We start from the raw sequence: 21434 nt of genomic DNA on the forward strand, positions 1-21434 counted from the left end.
ATAACAACGTATTTATTTAAGTAGAGATTTAATCTGTGATATATTGTCGGATGGCTGAACGAAACATCTATTTGAGGAATACATTTGACTATTGCTGCATATCCTGCACACTTCACATCCGTTAAGTCTGAATGCTGTAATTCCCTGGAGTTATATTAAATCGCATTACCCATGTCGACTGACATAATTTATCTATATTATTTTAAATTTAAAACTTCAAAAGGAAAAAACAAGAATGCAACATTTAAAACGTTTTAATCCGTATCTGCAAGTTGTCTTTTCGAAGTGATCGAAAGACCGGTCGGATTAAGTCCCTACCAAGATACGGCAGTTTGCAAAATCTACTACACTGCGATTAACAGGTTGCTGTTTTCTCCAAGAAGACCGAAACGAATAATAATAGGCGGATAACCTTTTTGTCAGATGCTCTGAGTGGTCAAACACGTCTGGTCAAATAACTTACCACCAATCATGTCAGTTACTGAGCCTTCAAACGAGGCATTCCAGTCATATTACGACCATACAGAAATCCCGATTTAAAATATCTGTATACAAAAGTAGTAAACAAGAGGGGTGCATAAACACGGTGAGGTGGGAGGGTTATGGATGTTAAGTAAGCTAGAGATCTGGAAATACGTTTCCTACGCCTTTAAGGGGGTTCACTGCTAAATCCGTCGTGACTACAGTGCGTCAGTTTAAGAATTCCACTGACGATTTGTTCTTGAGTATTTCTACATCCTCGAGGCTATTGTGAGATTGGGAACCACATGTGTGTAATCTTTTTCAATCCATCTGCATTCAGTCATTTGCAAACATTTATTGCAGCCACTTTGTAGTCCTGCGATTATTTAAAAGCATCAGGAAACAACCGCAAAACGCACAACAGTGGCGGATGGCCTACAATCTAGATATTTATACATAAAAATCATGGGACAATTGTATACCTGTATACCTTAAGAATATTCAGCATCTAAAAACTGGGCCTAATATTCACGAAGACCTGACGTCACCTGCGCGGATTATACTTGATAATGTAAGAAATATAAGAAATTCTTACTTATGTATATTAAGCAGTATTCATAATAAACATGATCCCAAATACCATTTCAGAAATCTCTCGCTGAAAGATCAGGTGAGCTTCACCAAATGTCTTACTTACGCCGCTGAAGTCGAAAAAGGCACGTGTCTATAACTACTTCAGTAAGGAAAGCAGTTGTTCACAATCAAATCGGATGTTCCCTGTGACTGCGAAGACATTATCTACTGAAGACCAGACATTGACAATAAAATATATCTACGCTGGAAAGGAATCATTATTCACCTTTTTAAAACAATTTGAACCGTTCTGTAAACCGTTCAGTTATAACGTGAAAGACCTGTCCGGGAACTCCGATGCATTTGCAACACGAGGACGCAGTATCAGCATGAAACACGTTTCAGAATCACGTATATCAATAATGTAAGAATCTGTCACACTGCAGTGTTTAAGTTAAAAGAACACTGCATAGCATCTGTATGATTAAATAATGCGCATAACACTGGGGAGTACAAAGAATTATGGCTTCAAAAATAAAACACGTTTTTGGAGAGTAATGAAAGCAACATGGATCACTACAGACGACAAAAATGATAACCAAGAGGTCCATGATGTAAGACGTCCTGTCCCGCAAATCAACCAAAATAATTTAGCAAAAAGAATGTAATTATGTTTAAAAGACGAAATCAAAGCTGCAACAATCGCACAAGTAAGTCAGTCTTTGGTTGCTTATATTTATACGTAACATCACTATATGCAAATATATTTTTTTACTGTAGACATTATAAACAGGAAATATTATTAAATAAAAATGTAGTAAATTATTTCCCCATGCAAGTGCTGTACTTAACAGAATATTGCGCTCATTATGCAAACCAGAAATAGCGCAGTTTCAACCGATGACTTATCTTGTTCTTTGTAGAAAAATACAAGCATTAATATATAAAATATTAAATTACTTGTGAGGTAAGGCTGCATTAAGCACTTTACAAAAACAATAAAATCAATGTTCAAACCCGTGGAAGAAAGCATGTCAAGGTTTCGTTTTTTGCGAAAAGCATCCTTTAAAGGCTAACCCTAAAAAGAAACGCTTCAAAGCGCTTAGCTGATTGGAAACAGCACCATTTACAGAATATTATCTATCCCGTTTTACTTACTGTGTAATTTTAACAAAGTTGATAACATTAATTAAAACATGATTTCAACTATAGTCTTGACCAAAAAGCACTAAACCAATTAATTATATAAACGGGATAGATTAACACACACAAGAAAATGTCAATAACTGTGTGTGTGTGTGTGTGTGTGTGTGTATATATATATATATATATATATATATACACACACACACTCATAGAGAGAGAGAGAGAAAGAGAGAGAGACATCACAGACATAAATGTGTGTTGACAAGTTCATAGACATACACGTATGTGTATAATTTACAAAGGTTATCATCACGATTACTGTTATAGGTGCTAATTTGGTTTATTTACAGTCATTAAGCTATAGCCTAATAAATGCATCTAGTTCGCTGTAGCACAAACATATGCCATCACCCTGCTACCTGCATGCTAGATACATTGAATGCCAGATGATTAAACCACTCAGTCTAGTAAGGTACACGGATCATACAAGGGACCTGCCATCAGCCACTGTTGGTATCTTAATAAATTATAATTTAATTGGCTGGCTCCATGTATGCATTGATTTCGGCAAAAGCTGCTGAAAGTTGAATTCAGACAGTGGAGCCGCCAGTAATTGCTCAAGACATGGAGATGGGGGCTGGGCTGGGGTAGCCATGTATAAATAGTGTGATCTCCAAAACACAGACATAATAGCAAGAGTGATCTAACCTTCTACATCCCGATATTACCGCTTTCACAACTGAACAAGGGAACGACTAATCTTTAGCAAATTTTAAGTGGATTTCTGTGATCAGGACCACTAAACAGCCATGGAAGAACTTACAGCTTTCGTTTCCAAATCTTTCGACCAGAAAACCAAGGAGAGCAGCAAGGAGAGTATCACGTACAGGGAAGTTTTGGAGAGTGGCTTAGCGCGAGCCAGGGAACTGGGGAACTCGGAGACCAACCTTCAGGACATTACTGAGACCAGCAACCACTGTCCTGTACACCTATTCAAAGAACACGTCGAACTGGAAAAGGAAAAACTGAAGGAGTTTAATGTTACAAGAGCTTCTGAAGGTAAGTTTATTGTCGCTAGCGTTTATTTTTTGTTATGATTTCCGCGGTGCGATGCAATAAAAATGGATAACGCTGAGCACCGAGTAATGTCCTCCTGTGCACAAATCGGTACTGATTTCTGTACATGGGCAGTAATCCGCATCACAATATTTAATCATGCGACAGAGAAGTGAAATGATTTGACGGTAACGAATTCAGCGTCTTTATTGTAAGTCAGACGTTCTGTATATTTTCAGACATGCGTGTTATGTAGTTTTTCCACATATGCGCCCGTACGCAATATCTATATTGTTCACAGCAATACCGTAATGACGTGATTATTATATCACAACATGTATTGTTTCTGTATTAAACAGATTGTGTTTTTAATTAACTAACAAATTATGTTGTGGTACAAACGGAATACGCCTGTACGTGCAATGTCATATGAGAGCGAAGCTTCATACAGGCCACAAGAAATACCATATAATATCTCAAATTACTATAATAACATACTTCCAATGCAAATTTAAAATATTAAAACAGATATAAATATTTCACATTTATCATGTCAGGTTGGAGATACAACAAAGGTTTCTAAAGGTTTCAGGTTTCTAAAATATCAGAAGTTAGACAATTCTTAAATAAGTGAATACAATTTTTCACTGCATTTACGATGAAATCAAACAAACACACACCAAACAAACACACCACAAATAAATACACACCAGCAACCGACTAAGAACCATAAGGTTCAGTTAGTTATAAACTGCATGAACGCGTTGGTGACAATAGCCAAGAACACTTACAATAAATACAGGTTTATAAATATCTAACACACACAAACACTGGCAGAATGTATGTATGTATTAATAAATGAGTAAATAATCAGGCTATATAACAGAAACATATTAAAAGTTCATGAAAGTTCATGAGATTGTCAATTATAACAAACATTATTAATGTGCTTTTGGATCATTTAAACAACTCTGTGCCCTGATGCATTTCATACAAGCATAATACTTATCATATTTAAACCAACTTGGAGTGTTTCCATATCCACTTGGAAGTAAATACGTGGTGTTCACGCTTTCCTATTTAATTTTCGCTAATTTGTATACGATTGAATTGGACCTTCCGCAAGGACACCTACAATATTCTACATCTTTTAAATTAACTCGGCGTAAAATGGATCGATATTAAGGCGAGTTACATTTCTGGTTACACGGGAGACCTGGGAGCCGTTATACGGCACACTACATCGTACTCTGCTCATGTCGTAAATCGTCAATCCTGCCAATCTCATTATTTTGTTCTAACAGTTTTGGAACAGCTACACTAAGACGCGGTTAATTCCACGTACACAGTTCACGGAGCAGCAACAGATACGCGTAACTGCAGAGCAGGGAAAGGAGCCTTTTCAGCGTAGGCCTTTGTCTTATGCGCTTAACTGAAGGGCTACTTTTAAAATGTGCTCTGCTCACATAGGGATATATGACTGCAAGGAGAAGAAGGAGGAAGTGAAATCCGAGGATGAAGATGCACAAAGCAAACTGAAACAGAGACGGAGTAGAACAAATTTTACGTTGGAGCAACTGAACGAATTGGAAAGACTGTTTGATGAGACCCACTACCCAGATGCCTTCATGAGAGAAGAGCTGAGCCAAAGGCTGGGACTGTCGGAAGCCAGAGTGCAGGTAAGACCCGCTAACGGTAGGGCTCAGGGTCTTTAATCGGCAATAGTTAGTCATCTAAGCGGAGCTTTAACAGAGATAAACAAATGATATGAACCTCTCACCCGTCACGCCGTTATGGGCCTTTAAAACCTGCAGATTACACTGATTAACTACAACGTCGGAAGAATATTCTTATGTAATTTTTTGTGAATATATATTTATTATTATTATTTAAAAACGTTTTGAATCATAAATTCTGGCAGAATTCACATGAATTTTAAATCAATATCTTGACTCACTTTGCACACAAACACACACACGCACGCAGACACAAACAACCATTGATGTCCACATATCGATACACTCGACTCAAAAAGCGAATTTTAAATACGCGGATTTTAAACAAGTGAGATATACAAAACAATGTCGATATTGGATTATTTCATATACTCACAAATTTCTGACTTTTATATTTCAAAATACGTTAATACAGCAATACTCATAGCAGTATATCAAATGTGAATTAACGTTAAATTAGACTTATGTTTAAATTTCGTTCAATAAAATTGCATTTGCCAGACTCGATGCACTTTTCCCACCTTCTTTCTCATTTAATTTTTTTTAGAAGCTTTACATATTATAATAATTTATTGATCAAAACAATATATCGTATTATTATTACCAAATTCAACTAGACACGTTAAGATAAAGATTTGCGAGAAATAACAGGTCCAAGTTAGTTTTCGCCATTTGTTATGTACGTATTACACCAGTAAGATATGAATCACCCAAAGGTTTATAATACACATCCAAAATCACATAGCATACCCAATTCTAATAATTTCGCAACCCTGAGAAGAATGCAAATTCAAGGTTTAAAAGCCAGAAATATAAACTTCAAGTAATAGCTGAATAGGATTAAAACATTTCACGGTGAATGAAAAATATGTACATTGGATTTTAATTGTATCTAATATGAGAGCACATTTCTGTTTTTCACCTATTATTTACATTTATAACTGCGTTTTCTGTTTTACTTTTCATTAGAAAGTTTAGTCCATTTTTTGCTAAGTATAAATAAAAATAAGCGACAATGTATTGCATTTTTAAAGTTGATCCTTAACAGCAAAATTCACAAGAAAGTTACTCGTGTACAGCAGATAGATTCAACCACATCATTAAAATTAATGAAGAGATTGAACTACTGCTGCAGGGGACACCGTCTTATGTCACTCACCTCATTTTCTCCAACGTTATCTTTGTAATATCTGCCAATGGTTTGATATACTGTTCCCATAAAAATGTATTAGAAATAATTCAATTTTGCCGTAACTCCTTCAGTAGAATATCGCATGGGCGTCAGTTAATGGGAAGAGAAGGCAATGGCGGGAGTCTGCGTGACAGCTTGCAAGTGCGACATATATAAAATTACTGTTGGACGCAGAGATAAAATAAAGCTTATTACGAACTGCACGAACAATGTTTTAGTCAGGGAACACACAGTATACCCATTAAATATGTATTCCGTCTGAAAATAAACCTTCGGTGCGTGAGAGGCAGAGAGCCTTGGTAGACACTTCTTAAAATACCGCGATGTTTTCCAGAAGTCGCTGAGGGACATATTATTTCAACTGGAAATCTATTGTAAACAAATTGTAAGAGGTGTGGTGGATAGCAGATATTAACCTATATTTTAGTGTTCTACAGAAATCCCACACCGGCCAGCTGTCAAGGACCTAATTGAAAGTTATGAGACCTTGGTGAGGGGCAGGCAGTAATTCAATTACGACTAATATCTTTTGCTTTCTGGTGCAGAGCTAAATTAAATGTCATTATTCACTGTCTCTGATAAAAATCAAAAGGAAATTAGATTAGAGTATTTGTGAAGCGCATCATTGAGTGGTCCTTAATGAAGAAATAACTGTCTAAACCAGTGTAGTTCACTTTACTTAGCATATTCGTTGATAATTGGAATTGATCTTCAGTTTGATTTATGAGTAACAGAGGTCAAAATATTTGTTTAAAAACCTTTATGTAAATATTGTTCATATCATGTGTAATAGTTGCAGAACTATAATCACGAGAGTCATTATAATATAAGTTCTTTTAAAAAATAAAAAAAAAGCGGCAGAAATAGTCGAAAATACATTTAAATCCTTTTGGACGTATGGGATTACTGTTACACTATAAATGTTTAAAAATTCTGATCAGCGCTTACCAAGTATATAAATGGATATACTCATGTATGTCTAATTTATGTGAATATTTAACAATCGCCCAACATTCCCTTGTCTACGAAACATTATTTCAATGATAAAGGCACAAATTTCACCTCCCTGGCCCCTGCAAACTGAAATCATTTAACCTTGCTTGGTTAAATACTGTGTCCGTGCCACTTCTTACGGCCTTGTAAATGATCATCTTTAAAGATAGTTTACTACACTCAGTTATATACACTATTTTCTAGATGATAAACATAAATGTTACCAAGGAATAAACACCACGTTTACCGTTTTATTTCTTGTATCCTGTTGTAAAGTTTTAACGGTTTAAACGTCCAAGGGAACAATACAGTATTGAAGCATGTACATTCAAGTAAAACAATCATAACTCTTTCATACAGAATATAAACATACACATATATACACACATACGATACGTCATGCAACATCAAAATCACACGTCCCAAATTTTTGCAGTTCCTTTTATTTGACTGGATAAATTAATATTTAATAAAAAGCGACTTTTGTCATTCCGCGGTTGCATTACTAATGTTTATATTTTATAGTTTCTACGCGTACTTGGATTTTCTTGACAAAGCCAGCAGTCCAAATGAAAGATGACTGTCGATATTCGCTTATGTTTTCAATGTTTATTTTTCAGGTTTGGTTTCAAAACAGAAGAGCTAAATGTAGAAAACAAGAAAATCAAATGCACAAAGGTATACCACTATGACTTTTGTAAATGTTTAATTGTTAATGTCAATGGTTTCATTAAAATACGCATCATAAATCTCAGTTTTTATTGAACCACAGTCCCGGATAAACGACATCTGTTTTTGAGCAGTGTCAAGCTGCAGTGTTCATTCTAAAAAGACAGTGAAAGCAGTTCCTTCTTTCTTTGGGAGACGTAATGCATTAGCACACAGGACCCTGAGCTGCATGCGTACATTCATATCCCCGTTGGACAGCTTAATAAATCGCACCTTATTATATTTTCCGCTAACTTTCATTATTTCCTCAGGTGTTATCCTAGGGACCGCCAGCCACTTAGACGCGTGCAGAGTCGCGCCCTACGTGAATATGGGAGCGCTCAGAATGCCTTTTCAACAGGTAAACCGCTTTATTTCCCTGTTATTTTATAATAATCTTACGCAAATTCGCAAAATAAAAATTACCCGGCTCTTCAAGAAGGTGGAACGTTAATATTCGTTATTACGAATACGAGTATGCAATGGCGTAGGAGAGAGTCTGACATTGCGGGGGACACAACTTAATAATGTGCATAACGGTCTGATTATTGGGGGATGAATGAAGCCAAGTTAAATATTGGGGGAGGGGGGGACATCACCCCGGCCCCCCGTTCCTATTCCCCTGCGAATGTGATACAGCTGTTAAAAATATTTCGCATATACGCTATATAAAATAATCGATTAATAACAGTACTTTTTGTAAGATAAGCAGGCTTTTGAAATTGTAATGTTTGAAATGTCACCTGTTAAGCGGTAAGAGGAACACTAGCTAACTATTAAACATATCAGTTAAGTTCCAAAAATTGTATAAATTGATGAAAGGTTCTTCAAACACTCATACCGGTGACAGCTGCATTGCAAAAGAAATAGCTTCGGAACAACCACAGAGAAAAGGGGGATTTACTTTAGGAAAAAAAATAGAAAAGAACACGAAAGCATTAGTGAAAAAATGTAAAGTATGAAGCACAATTGAAAAATTTTCACCAATGTGTAAAATTTCTGAACCATTAAAATTCTCATGTTTTCCTAATTTGAGTTTTCAGGATATCATTTGCAAGAGTTTTAACATTATAGAAAACGAGCGGGTCAGCTGACACTCACATACAAGAATTTAGTTCTCTCATACAGTTATAACCCTAAGAACCTACAGAATAGTTATTAGGGTTATTACATGTCATGCCTTGTTAATTACATGGGGGAGGGGGGTGGTTGCAAATTATTTAGGGGACTCAGTGTAGACTCCCCTTTTAACTTATGATGGAAACCGGATTGTTTAACTAGAGAAAAAGTGTCCATAATTAAACAAATAGACAAACAAGTGAAGGAAGATAAAACATATTATAAAGTTCCTGGCTACGTAGGGACTGGGGGAGTGGGGGCAGCCGTAGGCTGGGAACGTGGTCAGACACCTGTTGCACTAGCGGTACACAGTACTGCTCATTGCTACATAGCCCTATTTCCACTGGCGCTGCACAGCCAAATCAACCACAGTTCAGTTCCGTCGCGCCTCCATGTGAAAATAAATAGCAGTATTCCAGATTCAGAATTAGTCATGATGAACAAAAGGAAAGTTCACATGTCATAATACAATTGCAGCCACATGTGACTACTTTTCCGAATTCTGTTTTGATAAAATGTATTTTAGTTATTTGTTGTGACAAAATTAATTCAGAAATATTTTGCCGTTGACTGGAAAATTGAACTTTCATTACAATTATGGAATAACGTACGTTTTAACAGTTGCATGACATTAAAGTATACCTGCTAAAAAGAGCTGCATTTACAAGGGGAATTCTTGTGTACCATATATGATGTCTTTTTGCAATATATACTGATGGTGCTGCAAAATTAAGTAAAATTATATAGATTTCATTTTTTGCTGAAAAAAGTATTTTTTAAATGATGACATTATGAACATGCCCAGTTACTCGTCAGACCAGAACATTCTGGAATACTTAGTTACTTTTAAACTTCATTCCAAACCCTAAGCAACACTTTGATTACTGAAATCTTATTACAATAAATTGTGAATTTCAGTATAACCAATGTTGAAATGCAGAAACAGATATGTTCCCAAAGCCTGGGTGAACTACAACGTTACGGACTCTGAATTTTGCTACTGTTGCTTGGTGCAGTGGTAGGACAGCATTGACTGAAGCCTGGGACTGTGCTCTCTTCAGGTACAGGCTCAGCTACAGCTGGACGGAGTAACACACTCCCACCCTCACCTGCACCCTCACCTGGCGGCCCACGCTCCTTACCTGATGTTCCCACCCCCACCCTTTGGACTACCAATCGCGTCACTGGCGGACTCGGCTTCGGCCGCGGCGGCCGTGGCGGCAGCTGCCAAGAGCAACAGCAAGAATTCAAGCATCGCTGACCTCCGACTCAAGGCAAGAAAGCACGCCGAGGCGCTGGGACTCTGACCCCCACGGGCATCTCTGCCACTCTGAACTCTGAATAATTGCTTCTCACACAAGACTCAACCTGTGAAAAGGCCATGACACTCACAGTTAAAACAAAACAAAAGAAAAAAGACAAACTGTCACAAAACCAGCTGCCAAAACAACCACTTGTAGAAAAGGTAATGAAACACCGAAAAAAAAAATCACCTTTTACTTTTCGCCCAACAGGCAGGACTTCTTCAAGGCCAGTGGCTGTGTGCTTTCCGGCCTCAGATCTCAGCCCCAGGATCGTACAAAAGTGTCTGGATGTCTATCTGAAATCTGCATTTAATACGAGAAGCCTTTTTAAAAATGGGCGAAAAACATGCAGAAAAAAAAGATTCAACTAGAATGTCCCTGACATTTGTTGACAACCCATGTGGATGGAAAGGATGCTGAGGCTTTGGATACTCAACCTTTGCAAATATGCCTATGTTTGCCTCCAACCACTGTGTATTCCTGCCTCTTGCCTAGTGCATGTGTCTGACTAGAGGAGAGACTCTTTGGGGCTGGGCCTCCTTTATAACTGATATATGTCCAACTATGTTAATCACTGCCATGAGATCCTTCCACTATATCTATCATCCTCTGCAAATATCTTCCATTCAGTTTCATTTTTTCTTTCTTTTGAGAATTATGCGGCGGAGACATAGAAAAGGAGTTATAGCACAGCTTTATTTCCTGCAAATTTAATCTGTCTCTGCTGCTCTCAAAGGAAATTTTTGTGTTGCTGTATTTCTGCTGGGCACGGGTCAGCAGGATTATTTCACGTATTACTCTCAACTTTGCGCTCTTTCCCCCCTTTTTAAATCGTTAGGCTCCGAGGAATGGAATGAAGGTAACCATTGCACTTCAGGTCTAATATCACATTGTTTACAAGTCATGTTATAAGCAGATACTACTTCTTAATAAGGGAAAACAAAGAGATGAATTTGGTTTGATAAAAACATTTAAAGGGACAAAAGGGTAACTGCAATTATGTAATTTAGGGTATCAATTAAGAATCAGTTTAACTGAAATGCAAATGTGCAGTTAAGTGCAATACTGTAAATAGGAAAAGGGTCAAGAGAGCAGTGAATTGCTAAAGAAAAAAATCAGTTCTTGGCACTGATATTAATGTGTTGAGTTTCTTTGCCAAACAAACATTTTTTAAAGAGATGTTAAATTGTATGAGTCCATATACATAATCCATAATCATGTGCCATAACTCAGTTTAGTTTGGATGATATTGACAGTTTTGTGCACATACAAAAACAACAATACCTTGTTGAGGTAGACAAGCACACTTTTGTTTCAGGGATCACTGATGGAAGCACTAGTCAAAGGAACAGTTCCTAAATGACATCCGGTCTAAAGTATTGACGTGGGTGTAACCATTTCAAATTTCAATGTTTTATATGACTGAAGAAAGCCATAATTTCAGTCTAAATCTAAAAGTTTATTAAACTATATTAAACTAATTATTATTATTATTATTATTATTATTATTATAAACTCCTAACAGTTACAATGTCACAAATAAGTCATTGCATATACTAATTTTGATATACAGCATTATTTTGAAATAATCCTTATTTTGTCAACCAATATTTTGAAAATTGCAAATTTAGGATATTAACCTTATGTTTGGGGAATCATTTATTATTGCATGTGCAAGTGAAATGGATTATTATGTCAATACTTATTGTCTCCGAACTCTTCAGTAATGATCCCAATATTGTCTACCTCTAACAAAACATTAAATGTGCAGCATTCTTTTCAATACTCATCTTTACAGTTTTTACACAATGTTTCAATTTTTAATTAAACTCATGGGTGTTTTTATTTATTTTTATGTTGAAAGTTTATAAATGAAAAAGTTTAATTATGAGTGTACATTTTTACATGGCTTTGCGTTTATTTTTATATATTGTTTTAATATTACTTTGCGACCGTTCCAACATAAAGTGACTGTTGTACATTGCTTGCATTGCATATAACAAGTGTGAATTTACAGACATTTCAGGGATGGTAATGACAATATTTTGGTTGTCAGTTTCTGATGATCTTTTTCAAACAACTTTATGTTAAGCACCATGGAAGTAAATGTACCGCGGCTTTATTTTATTATGTTCACTTCTTTATTTTTGTGAATTATGCAAGCATGCTGAAACATGATTCATCTTACGGCTTTGACACAATGATTTTTTTCCTGTTGATTCACACAATGAATGTACATCTTGTACAAGTAAACTATTAATAAAGTTATAAATATTTGTAATGCGGTTTTTAACACCTTATACTTATTTTAAGATCCCCACTTAGGACATTAGGAAGCTAATTATTAATGCTGTTTCTGGTTAATAAGTAAAGAAACATCTCGACATTTAGGAATTACAGCATTAAAATGCATTTATTGCATGGTCATTATGAACAATCCACAGCCGACATATTGGTGGATCAATAGCAATATTAGTCTTATGCAGAAATTTTCTAGTTTCCATGTCAAACATCACAATTCCCCAGGTTCAATTTCATGTCACGCCAGCCAAGAAAACTGAGCCGGTATAAGATCCAGATGAATGCCTTTATCCCTTCAGGCAGAACTGGAAATCCACCCATTCAAAAATACATGCGAAAGCCAATTCCATTTATGTGCGAAACAACTGATTATAACTCAAAACAAGTCCGTTTCCAAATACAAAAACAAAAAAAAAAAAGCTAAAATAGACAAACAACTTAAGTGAAGTGTCTGAAAAACACATCACCAGTTTTATGACTACTACACAGATCAGAACTTTTCTAAATAAGGCTTTTTACTCACACTGTGGCATGATTTAATATGAAACCATATATAACCTTCATATATTGCATGTGATTTTAAAAAATTATGTTCTTAATTGGCACATATTAAAGTTATTTTGCATGTTAGAAAGGTGGGTGGTTTGATGTATATTAGTTTCCTTTGGGAACTAAACTCCAGATGTGTGTACACAAAGTAATTACAGCATGTAGTATAGTACTGTTTTTGTCTGACTGGTATGCAGACATTAGCCCAAACGGCATCCTGTCCGGGCAGTCCCCCCAAAAAAGTTTGGTCCTTGTTTAATTTGTACCTCTGCACTCATACATCAAGATTGAGTGATATGGGCTTGAGCTGATAGCTTAGCATTTAGTCTGTGACCTTTACAGCGAGGCCTGCTGGGCTGGACAGAAAATAACAGCATCCTTTTATGTACACTGATAATTAGCAACACACGAGGGCCATCCATCAACCAAAATTACCAACGGCTGCTTTGTCAACATTTTCGAACACAACACAACATAAAATGATTTAAGTTGGCTCTAAGGAGGAACAAACAAATACAATTTAAGAGGATTTCAGCTGATAAATGAGAAATGTTAAATAATTCTCAATTATAGAATAGCTGTAATAGCTCAAGAATAGAATAGCTAAATTTATATATTCCTTAGAATACTGCTCATATCCTGCAGGCTACGATAAACAGTTATGTATTCCTTTAATAAACATAGGGAGAAAAATGGTATGCTGATGTTTCAGAAACAAATATTTTATGGTGAATATGTGGTGCAGTGTCTGTCAGTCTTAGATTTAGTTTGAGATTTTAAAAGGCATATTCATTTTTGATAATACATTACATTACGGAAAATGGTTTAACATTATGCAACTGAACCTTGATAACCAATAAATAACCAACATAAGCAGACATTTTGTATACAATATTTCCATAGCAATAAAAATGGAGAAGTAGTCATGTTTACAGTACACTCTGAACACAGTAGCTCAAAACTGCCAGGACAAAAGGGGCTGCAATGAAGGTTGTATCTTTCTGTACATCCACATGATACACCTTCCTAAGTGAGCAAACTGCTAACAGAAACAAAAATCAAACAAAGCATTTGTGTAATTAGCATTCACTGCATGGCAAACATTACATTCTTTTTTCTGAAGAATAACAGGAATGCAGAAGGGATTTTGAGAGTAGACAATACCGCTGTGTGCGATTTTTCAGATAGATACCTAAAAATAGAAATGAGGTACAACTGTATCTTGTCATCAGCTTTACTTCACAAGATCAGATTCAAAGGGTATGTTCCATCTGCTGTGGTACAAAATAACAAAAATTAAGCAGACATTCAGTAGGAGATGGAGATGTATGGTGAAACACTTTGCTATAGTGCTGCTTCAGCAAATCACATATTCATATACACATATTTGCACACCCCAGAACCTAGACATTCATATGTATACACAAATGCAACAAAAAGCTACAACTGCTCAAAAGAAACACAAGATATAAGGAATACGTGCACAATTCATATATAAGCCAGCATAAATACTAGCAGATGTTTCCTTTTAATGAACACTAAACTTTCTCAGAAAATCAATACATGATGCTCAACATGCTAGGTCAACTGGCAGCAGTTTGCTGTCATAGAGAGGTCAGGTTTCATGTTTTATCAAATTTTGTCAAACCACGAGGCGGCAAGCGTTATCAAATTTTGCAATCACTGTTACTGAATTTAACATGGGAGTCGAACGGCACGATGTAGGTCTTCATGGATTTTCATTACATACATAGACTCAATATCTCAAAATAATTTTTTGGCAAAATGCATTTACAAAGCCACTTTATCAGCCCAGCAAATATCAGGAAATGCATGTAAAACTCAAGCAAAACATGTTCTATCAGTGTTATATGTGTCACTTAAAAGATGTGTTCAGAGCTGCATTGAGACAAATACCTACTCTATTTTTGGTAACCATTTAATACCTCCTAAGACTTTGCCAAGAGATTCCAGTGAGACTTGTGTAGCTACAGAATTTATGTTAATTTAATTTTATTGGGTTGTGATTTACAAAATATAGTCTCAGTGACTACTAGTTCCACAAAAAACAATTTCAGCACTGTTAAGCAGCTTCCCACTGAGACGTCATAAAAATACAGTCAAGGTGCTGAGGTAACTGTGCCTATCCAGAGATCAAAGGGCATCCTGTACTGGAGTTTATCATAGAACAGCTTAGGCCTACTTTGTGGGTTAATGCCTATAGATATAGCAGGAGTGAAAAACATTTCAAAATTAAAGCTAATATGATAACTCTATAAAAATGTTATTACCTTAAGTTTGAAAAATGCCGTCCAAATACAAATCAGAAACAGGAGACTGTTCTGTAAGAGAATATCTTAACACAGTGCAGGATGGTCCTGAAATACACTGTTTCTTGTAAACTTTGCATTCAAAAAATATTTACATTTAAATAATTTTCGTAAAGGGGGCAGCATGATGGGCCACTGTTTAGCACTGTTGCCTCACACCTCTGGTACCAGGGCCCGTGAATGTGGGGTTTGCATGATCTCCCCGTGCTGTTATGGGCTTTCATCTGCCTGCACCTGTAGCCCCCCACCCCACAGTCCCAAATTGATCTGGAGAATCAAAACTGCACATATGTGCACATAAATAGCATGTGTGCCTTGTGATGGGTTGGTGCCTCATCCTTGATTGTTTCCTGCCTTGTGGCCAAAGTTACCAGGATAGTATCTGGACCCCCAAGACCCTGCATAGGACAAACTGGTATAGAAAATGGATGGATGATTTTTGTAAACCTCCTTTCAAAATGGAATACTGAATACTGCAGAAATGCATTAAAATTGTTCTTTACAACCATCAGGTTGAAAAACCCACAAAAAGCCACATTATGTTTCTTAGTTCACATTTTTTCATTAGTTCTTATGAAGACAACATAAAGAATGAATCTGAATCGATAAGAGTAAAAGGAAGAGGGATGTTTTTCAAAAAAAATTATACAACCCTGTTAGACATCCCACTCTCATTACTGTATGGGCATGGCTGTCAAATATCCTAAGATTGAGCAGAAATCAATGCATGAAGTGTTAGTCTTCTCTGAGCTTGCAGGTTCAGCCTGCCTCTCTTCAGTCTGTGCAACCCGTTTGCCATATCTATCTACTCCTATTGGAAAAAATTGTGATTTGAGTCAATGACCACAAATTAAGTGTAACAAGAAGAACGTCAGTATCCATAAATAACTAATACAAAACAGGAAGGAACTGTATACACCTATATAAGGCTGCAATTAATTGCACGAATTTTTAATAGTCATATCGAATGAAAGATCAATAACTAATAATAATAATATAAATATGTGCAACTGACCTTTAAAAAAATCAATATTCAAGAATTCCGCGGTATTGTTAAGTGTGACTTCAAAAGAAAACAGTCCCAATAAATTCTTTATTTGGACAGTAACAATTGGCCACCTTAAAGTGTCAAACATTTGTGTCATGGAGGTCATAAATGTTAATATGTTGAGGTTATGTGACCCACAGAGACACAGTCATGCTTTTAAGCCAGCTCAGCAGAAGTTAGAGAGGAATTTCAATGAGGAAACCAACATGTCTCCACTATTCATTTAAGGGTGCTGCTAATCATACAATGATTAAAAACAAATAAAATTAATTACTTGCCAAGGGCATTTCAAATAAGGTAGCATTAATATTTTTCTTTGATGATAAAAATAAACATATTTTTTCATTTTAAAAAGCAAACATTTTATTTGAATGCAATCCTGTAGATTTTTATATTAATGAGAAGATTAATCAGTAAAGGCTATCATTTCTCATATAACAGCTAAGTGAATATGTCTACAAAGGATATGGCAACCTAGCAATAGTATTACTTATACAGTACAGGCAAAATTGCTCAATTTCTACTGAAATGCTTGATCACATGCTGATGCTGTGGAACTACAATGTGTAAAGCGACAGAAATGTGCTTAGCAAAGAATATTATTACATTTCCCCGACACATGACAGCCGCAGAGCTTTCCTTTTCCAAAACAGAATACCAACACAAGGTCAATTACAGAGATTGATTGTTTAATAATAGGGTTATGTTCTATGCCGCGGCCCTGCAATTACACCGCGTCCATGGGTTAAGGCCTAATCAAGAAAAACAACAGTTCATAAGGTGTCATCTGTGAGGTTCAACGAACTGCAGCTAAACGAGTATAGCAATCTTGCTAAAAATATAAGCATGCACAGATCCCTTAAGCTAGAGGCTCAGGAAGACTGTAATAACATGTAAAAGCAGCAGGTACACACTGAATATTGGCTTTCAGACACATGTTTTTGTCTAATTGTCACTTTTACAAAAGAAGCCCATATACAGCTGAATATTACTGGAAAAATTCAGGTGAAGTATGTTGTTCAAGGACATCACAACAAAACACATTTCAGAACTTAATATGCCCACCTTAATGCACATACTGTAGGCAAGACACTACCTCCTGGCTAATTAATACTGTACATTGTATCATAATGTACAGTGTATAATTCATCCTGCCAAAGTCAGAAGATCTCAGGTTTACATAAGTTTGCCAAGGTATTCCAAGTATTTTTTAAGTACAATGAAGAAAAAGTGTCTAGCATAATGAACTGTAAATATTTCAAGTCATGAATTTGTTTACATTATGTCAGTTGTTTGAAAATCTGTTTAATTTCGTAATTTTTTTTTGTCTTCATGCTAAATAAGCAGCATACAACACCAGTCTTGTCCACATACTCCTGAGGATATGGATTTCCCTGCCTGTATTAACAGACACATTCAGTAGAACCACAAACCATCTCCTCTTTGTCATATAAACAATCCTCTTCACCTTGGTTTCATTCTGAAACACAAGGTTGAAGGATAAGATGCTTCAATTTCAGCACTAACATGGTTTTCACAAATACCAAGCGCTTTGCAACCCGGAGGCAGGAAGACAGACTGATTTTCACATTGGTAATGGCTTTTCTGTGACAGTGAGGAAGTCACAGATCAAGTCTCAGGCACAGATCAAAGTTTTAACATGGCAACATGGCATATATGAAATACCCATAGCCTGTTAATGATGTCCAGAAAGCCATTTTCCATATGCAATGCTCCCCGCTATTATTAAGTAGAATGCAACACGTTAATTGACGGTATTGGCATGCTAAGCATTGATACTGAATCTTACAGAACATCAGAACAGCACAACATCAAATCATTGCCTATGATGAGGTTCCAATTTTTCTAAAACATATATGCATACAGTATTTAAAAAGGGAAGAATTCCAATGAAAATGCTCTTAAAAGCATGCCAAAACGTATTACACTTCAAACTGGCATTCAACATGTGAAAAAACAGCAGTCTATACAACAGAATTAGCTTGGTTATTAAAAGTCTCAGCAGGGAGAGAAGGTCATTAAACAATATACTTTAATCAATAACCAACAAAGCATCTCCTTTAAATGCTCCCTCTTGCTGACAAGCAAACTTTAAGAGTTTAATTTAAGCCTGCACCACAGAACAAACCCCATGTATAGACTCCAAAGTGGAGAATACTATTCACTAATAATAATAAAAAAATAATTTGAGGTAAATAGTGTTCAGTGCAAAAAAATGTTTCAATTTGAAAGTTCGGGTCCAGAAGGTACAAATCCAAAGACAACCAGCTGAGTAGTCTGTGACTGTGACTCTTTACACTAAATTAACTGGTTGAAACAAAACCTTAGTCTGGATTTGTACTTTCTGGACCTGAACTTCTGAAAATCTGTTAGTATAAATGTGGATAAACTCGAAGGACTGATGTGTATTTTCAAAAAACACATTTTCTTTTTTGAATACTAAAACTACAGTAGAGGAGGCACATACATTTTTTGGGTCATTTACACCAAGGTCTTCATACCTGGGCAGTTGTTCTCTGCCCTTCAGGTACCTTCCTGTGTATTGTTGCATTGATCCTTAAAGAACATGTGAATTGACATTATTGGTTGACAGAGTGGTAAATCTACTGCAATTGTCAATAGTAGGCTTTTCTATGGGTGGAGTGGGGTACATGAAAAATGACTTCAATTGTTTTCACAAATTAAAGAAATTAGAATTTAATACATGAACTTGACAACTCTGTTGGAAAATTGATTTTTGGAATTGCTCGGACCGATTTAGGTTAATGCACAGCAAACTCTGTCAGCTAAAGCAGTTTACTCTAAACTGCTGCAAATGTGGAATAAACTTTTTTCCTCTTTTCCTGAAAGTAAAGACTGCTGTCAGGAATTCATGCTGCACCCACTTTTCGTTTTAATTCCCTCCCAAGTGACAAGCAAACAGTACTGTATGATATCAAGGTGTGACTTCCATTTGGCAGAAAAAAAATGATGCTGACTTTTCAGGAAACAAAATTACATGTGCTTATAGTGACAGGAATCTCCCACTTAGAAATGTAAACTTACATCTAAAGACTTAACAGGGAAACCATAACAGTGGCCTATCCCACGTATAGCAAGTTGACTTTTTTACATGTTCTCCTTATTTTGGTTACTCAGGAAACACTGTAATAGGGCTACAAACAATTATGGTGCATAAATGGCCAAAATCCACAGGTCGATAAGCAGTTAATAAAACATAAGGCCAGCTCTCCCCTCTAATGGCCCCGCGTTGTGTGATATCCTATTGTTGCTTTGAGAACACATAATAACATCAAACTCAAACAATGCAGGCGCACACATCAAACAATAAATCTCCCCCTTGTCTCTAGTCTCTATAGACAGGCACCACAGGGGGTGTGCAACACTCCCCTTTCCTCTTCTCCTCAGTGGGGTTACTCAGTTTTCAGAAGAAGGCTGCTTGCAAATCCAGGGCAATCAAATGGTGGATGAATGTTAATGAAAAAGCAAACAGCCCGCCACAGCATTTTATGCTCTACAGTGCTGCCGTGAGCTGTGTTAAAGAAAATGGTTTACTCCCATAACAGGGAGCTTTGAGGGAAAATTGCCATCAATGGTTTCAGTGAGATGAGGGCAATATATGTTCAAGTATGAATGCAAACAGAGTTTTAACATCAAAATGCAATAAATGTTTTGACCAGCAAAACTGGTCAACAATAAAAATTGATAGCTATCATTGCAAAAGGTACGGTGTTCACAATTCATGATTAAGAGTATTTTACGTCTCAAAAACATAAAAACAGGAGTTTAACAAATCTCATAAAACACAGTCATAAAAAGGTCTGCAGGATTTGTGTACTAGATATTAAGACATTAGGTATGCTTAAAAAAATTAGATCTTCCTGATACAAATATTATATATCGAATACTTGATAATTTATCATATTGTTCATGTATAACTTGACATAGCACCCTGGTATTCATGAGATTATGTAATAGTGTACTATGTCTTGAATTCTTATTGTTTTTGATAAATTACTATGGATATGACTGCTGCAGCCATTTGTAATGAAAAGATTTTTTAATATTTATATTAAACTAATGTCAAAGAATACTACAGAGCTGGGTGCAATATATTTTTTATTCATCAATCATTATTTTTAAGATTAAACTGTATGCTACATTCTCTCAAAAACGGTTGTTTAAATAACATTCTCCATCATTTCTGATTATGCTATTTATAAAACAATTTTGATTCAAAACCCATTTACAAATAATTCAATATAAATATTCATATTTTCATAGACTAATAATTTATAAGAAATAATGCACGGAAAAAAATTGATTGGTTTAAATACTTAGTTTAGCGTTAATAAAGTCAGTACTCTTCTAAATTTTAAAATATATAAAACTACCTCACCACAGGCTTAAAAATCACTGAGGGGTCAAGATTGAATTAAACAGAGAGTAATTTATCAAGCAAAGGTAAATCCTTAGGAAACCTTTTTAGCAGTCTTAATTGCTCCCTATACAGAAAAATACACAAAGTGTAATAAAAGGCACAAATGCAACACATGGAATGAGCCAGTGTGATGTGCACCCTAATTAATCACAGCTAGCCTGGGGCAGTTTGAGAAAAAAATTATCTAATTTAAGAGGCTGGCCTGGCATTGTCTAATGATCCTGCAGTGGAACGTATAAAATGTGTTCTAGTTTATTTTGTGTCAGGTCACCAACAACAGGCCAACTCAAGGTTTTTGTGACCACTGCTAAATCACTTAGAGATGAGGCTACTTCCTGTGTTCCTATGACAATATTCCATTTGAACCTAAATAAACCCTCTTTTGTTTTCATCTCAAGGAAAATATGTGGCTATATTAAATACAAATGAGAAAATCAAGCCAAAACATGGCTTCA

The 21434-nt window shown here is 35.9% G+C and overlaps 1 protein-coding gene and 1 long non-coding RNA gene across 5 annotated transcripts in view; one reads left to right on the forward strand and one right to left on the reverse strand.

Annotated features, from left to right (window-relative positions):
* LOC111838237 (uncharacterized) overlaps positions 1–21434 on the reverse strand; it is a 37470-nt gene that overhangs the window by 13814 nt on the left and 2222 nt on the right. For all 4 annotated transcript variants that reach the window (XR_011982714.1, XR_002836833.2, XR_011982719.1 and 1 more), the window contains exons 2-3: positions 10479–10592; positions 10128–10353 (exon numbers count right to left, since the gene is read on the reverse strand). This is a non-coding gene — a long non-coding RNA (uncharacterized lncRNA). The remainder of the gene's footprint in view (positions 1–10127; positions 10354–10478; positions 10593–21434) is intronic.
* On the forward strand, positions 2867–12517 carry LOC111838234 (short stature homeobox protein). The gene is made up of 6 exons (XM_023801016.2): positions 2867–3240; positions 4708–4916; positions 7779–7836; positions 8139–8227; positions 10047–10259; positions 10500–12517. The coding sequence occupies exons 1-6, from the start codon at positions 2991–2993 to the stop codon at positions 10587–10589; spliced, it is 909 nt and encodes a 302-aa protein (XP_023656784.1). The 5' UTR covers positions 2867–2990; the 3' UTR covers positions 10590–12517.

Source organism: Paramormyrops kingsleyae, chromosome 1 (assembly GCF_048594095.1).
Source record: "Paramormyrops kingsleyae isolate MSU_618 chromosome 1, PKINGS_0.4, whole genome shotgun sequence".
Taxonomy (NCBI): domain Eukaryota; kingdom Metazoa; phylum Chordata; class Actinopteri; order Osteoglossiformes; family Mormyridae; genus Paramormyrops; species Paramormyrops kingsleyae.

Bases quoted from the DNA above. Each gene is read 5' to 3' on its own strand.
- LOC111838234 (XM_023801016.2), top strand. From the start codon at position 2,991: ATGGAAGAACTTACAGCTTTCGTTTCCAAATCTTTCGACCAGAAAACC. The intron at 3,241-4,707 runs GTAAGTTTATTG...CTGCTCACATAG, and splicing joins TGTTACAAGAGCTTCTGAAG to GGATATATGACTGCAAGGAG. The intron at 7,837-8,138 runs GTATACCACTAT...TTATTTCCTCAG, and splicing joins AGAAAATCAAATGCACAAAG to GTGTTATCCTAGGGACCGCC.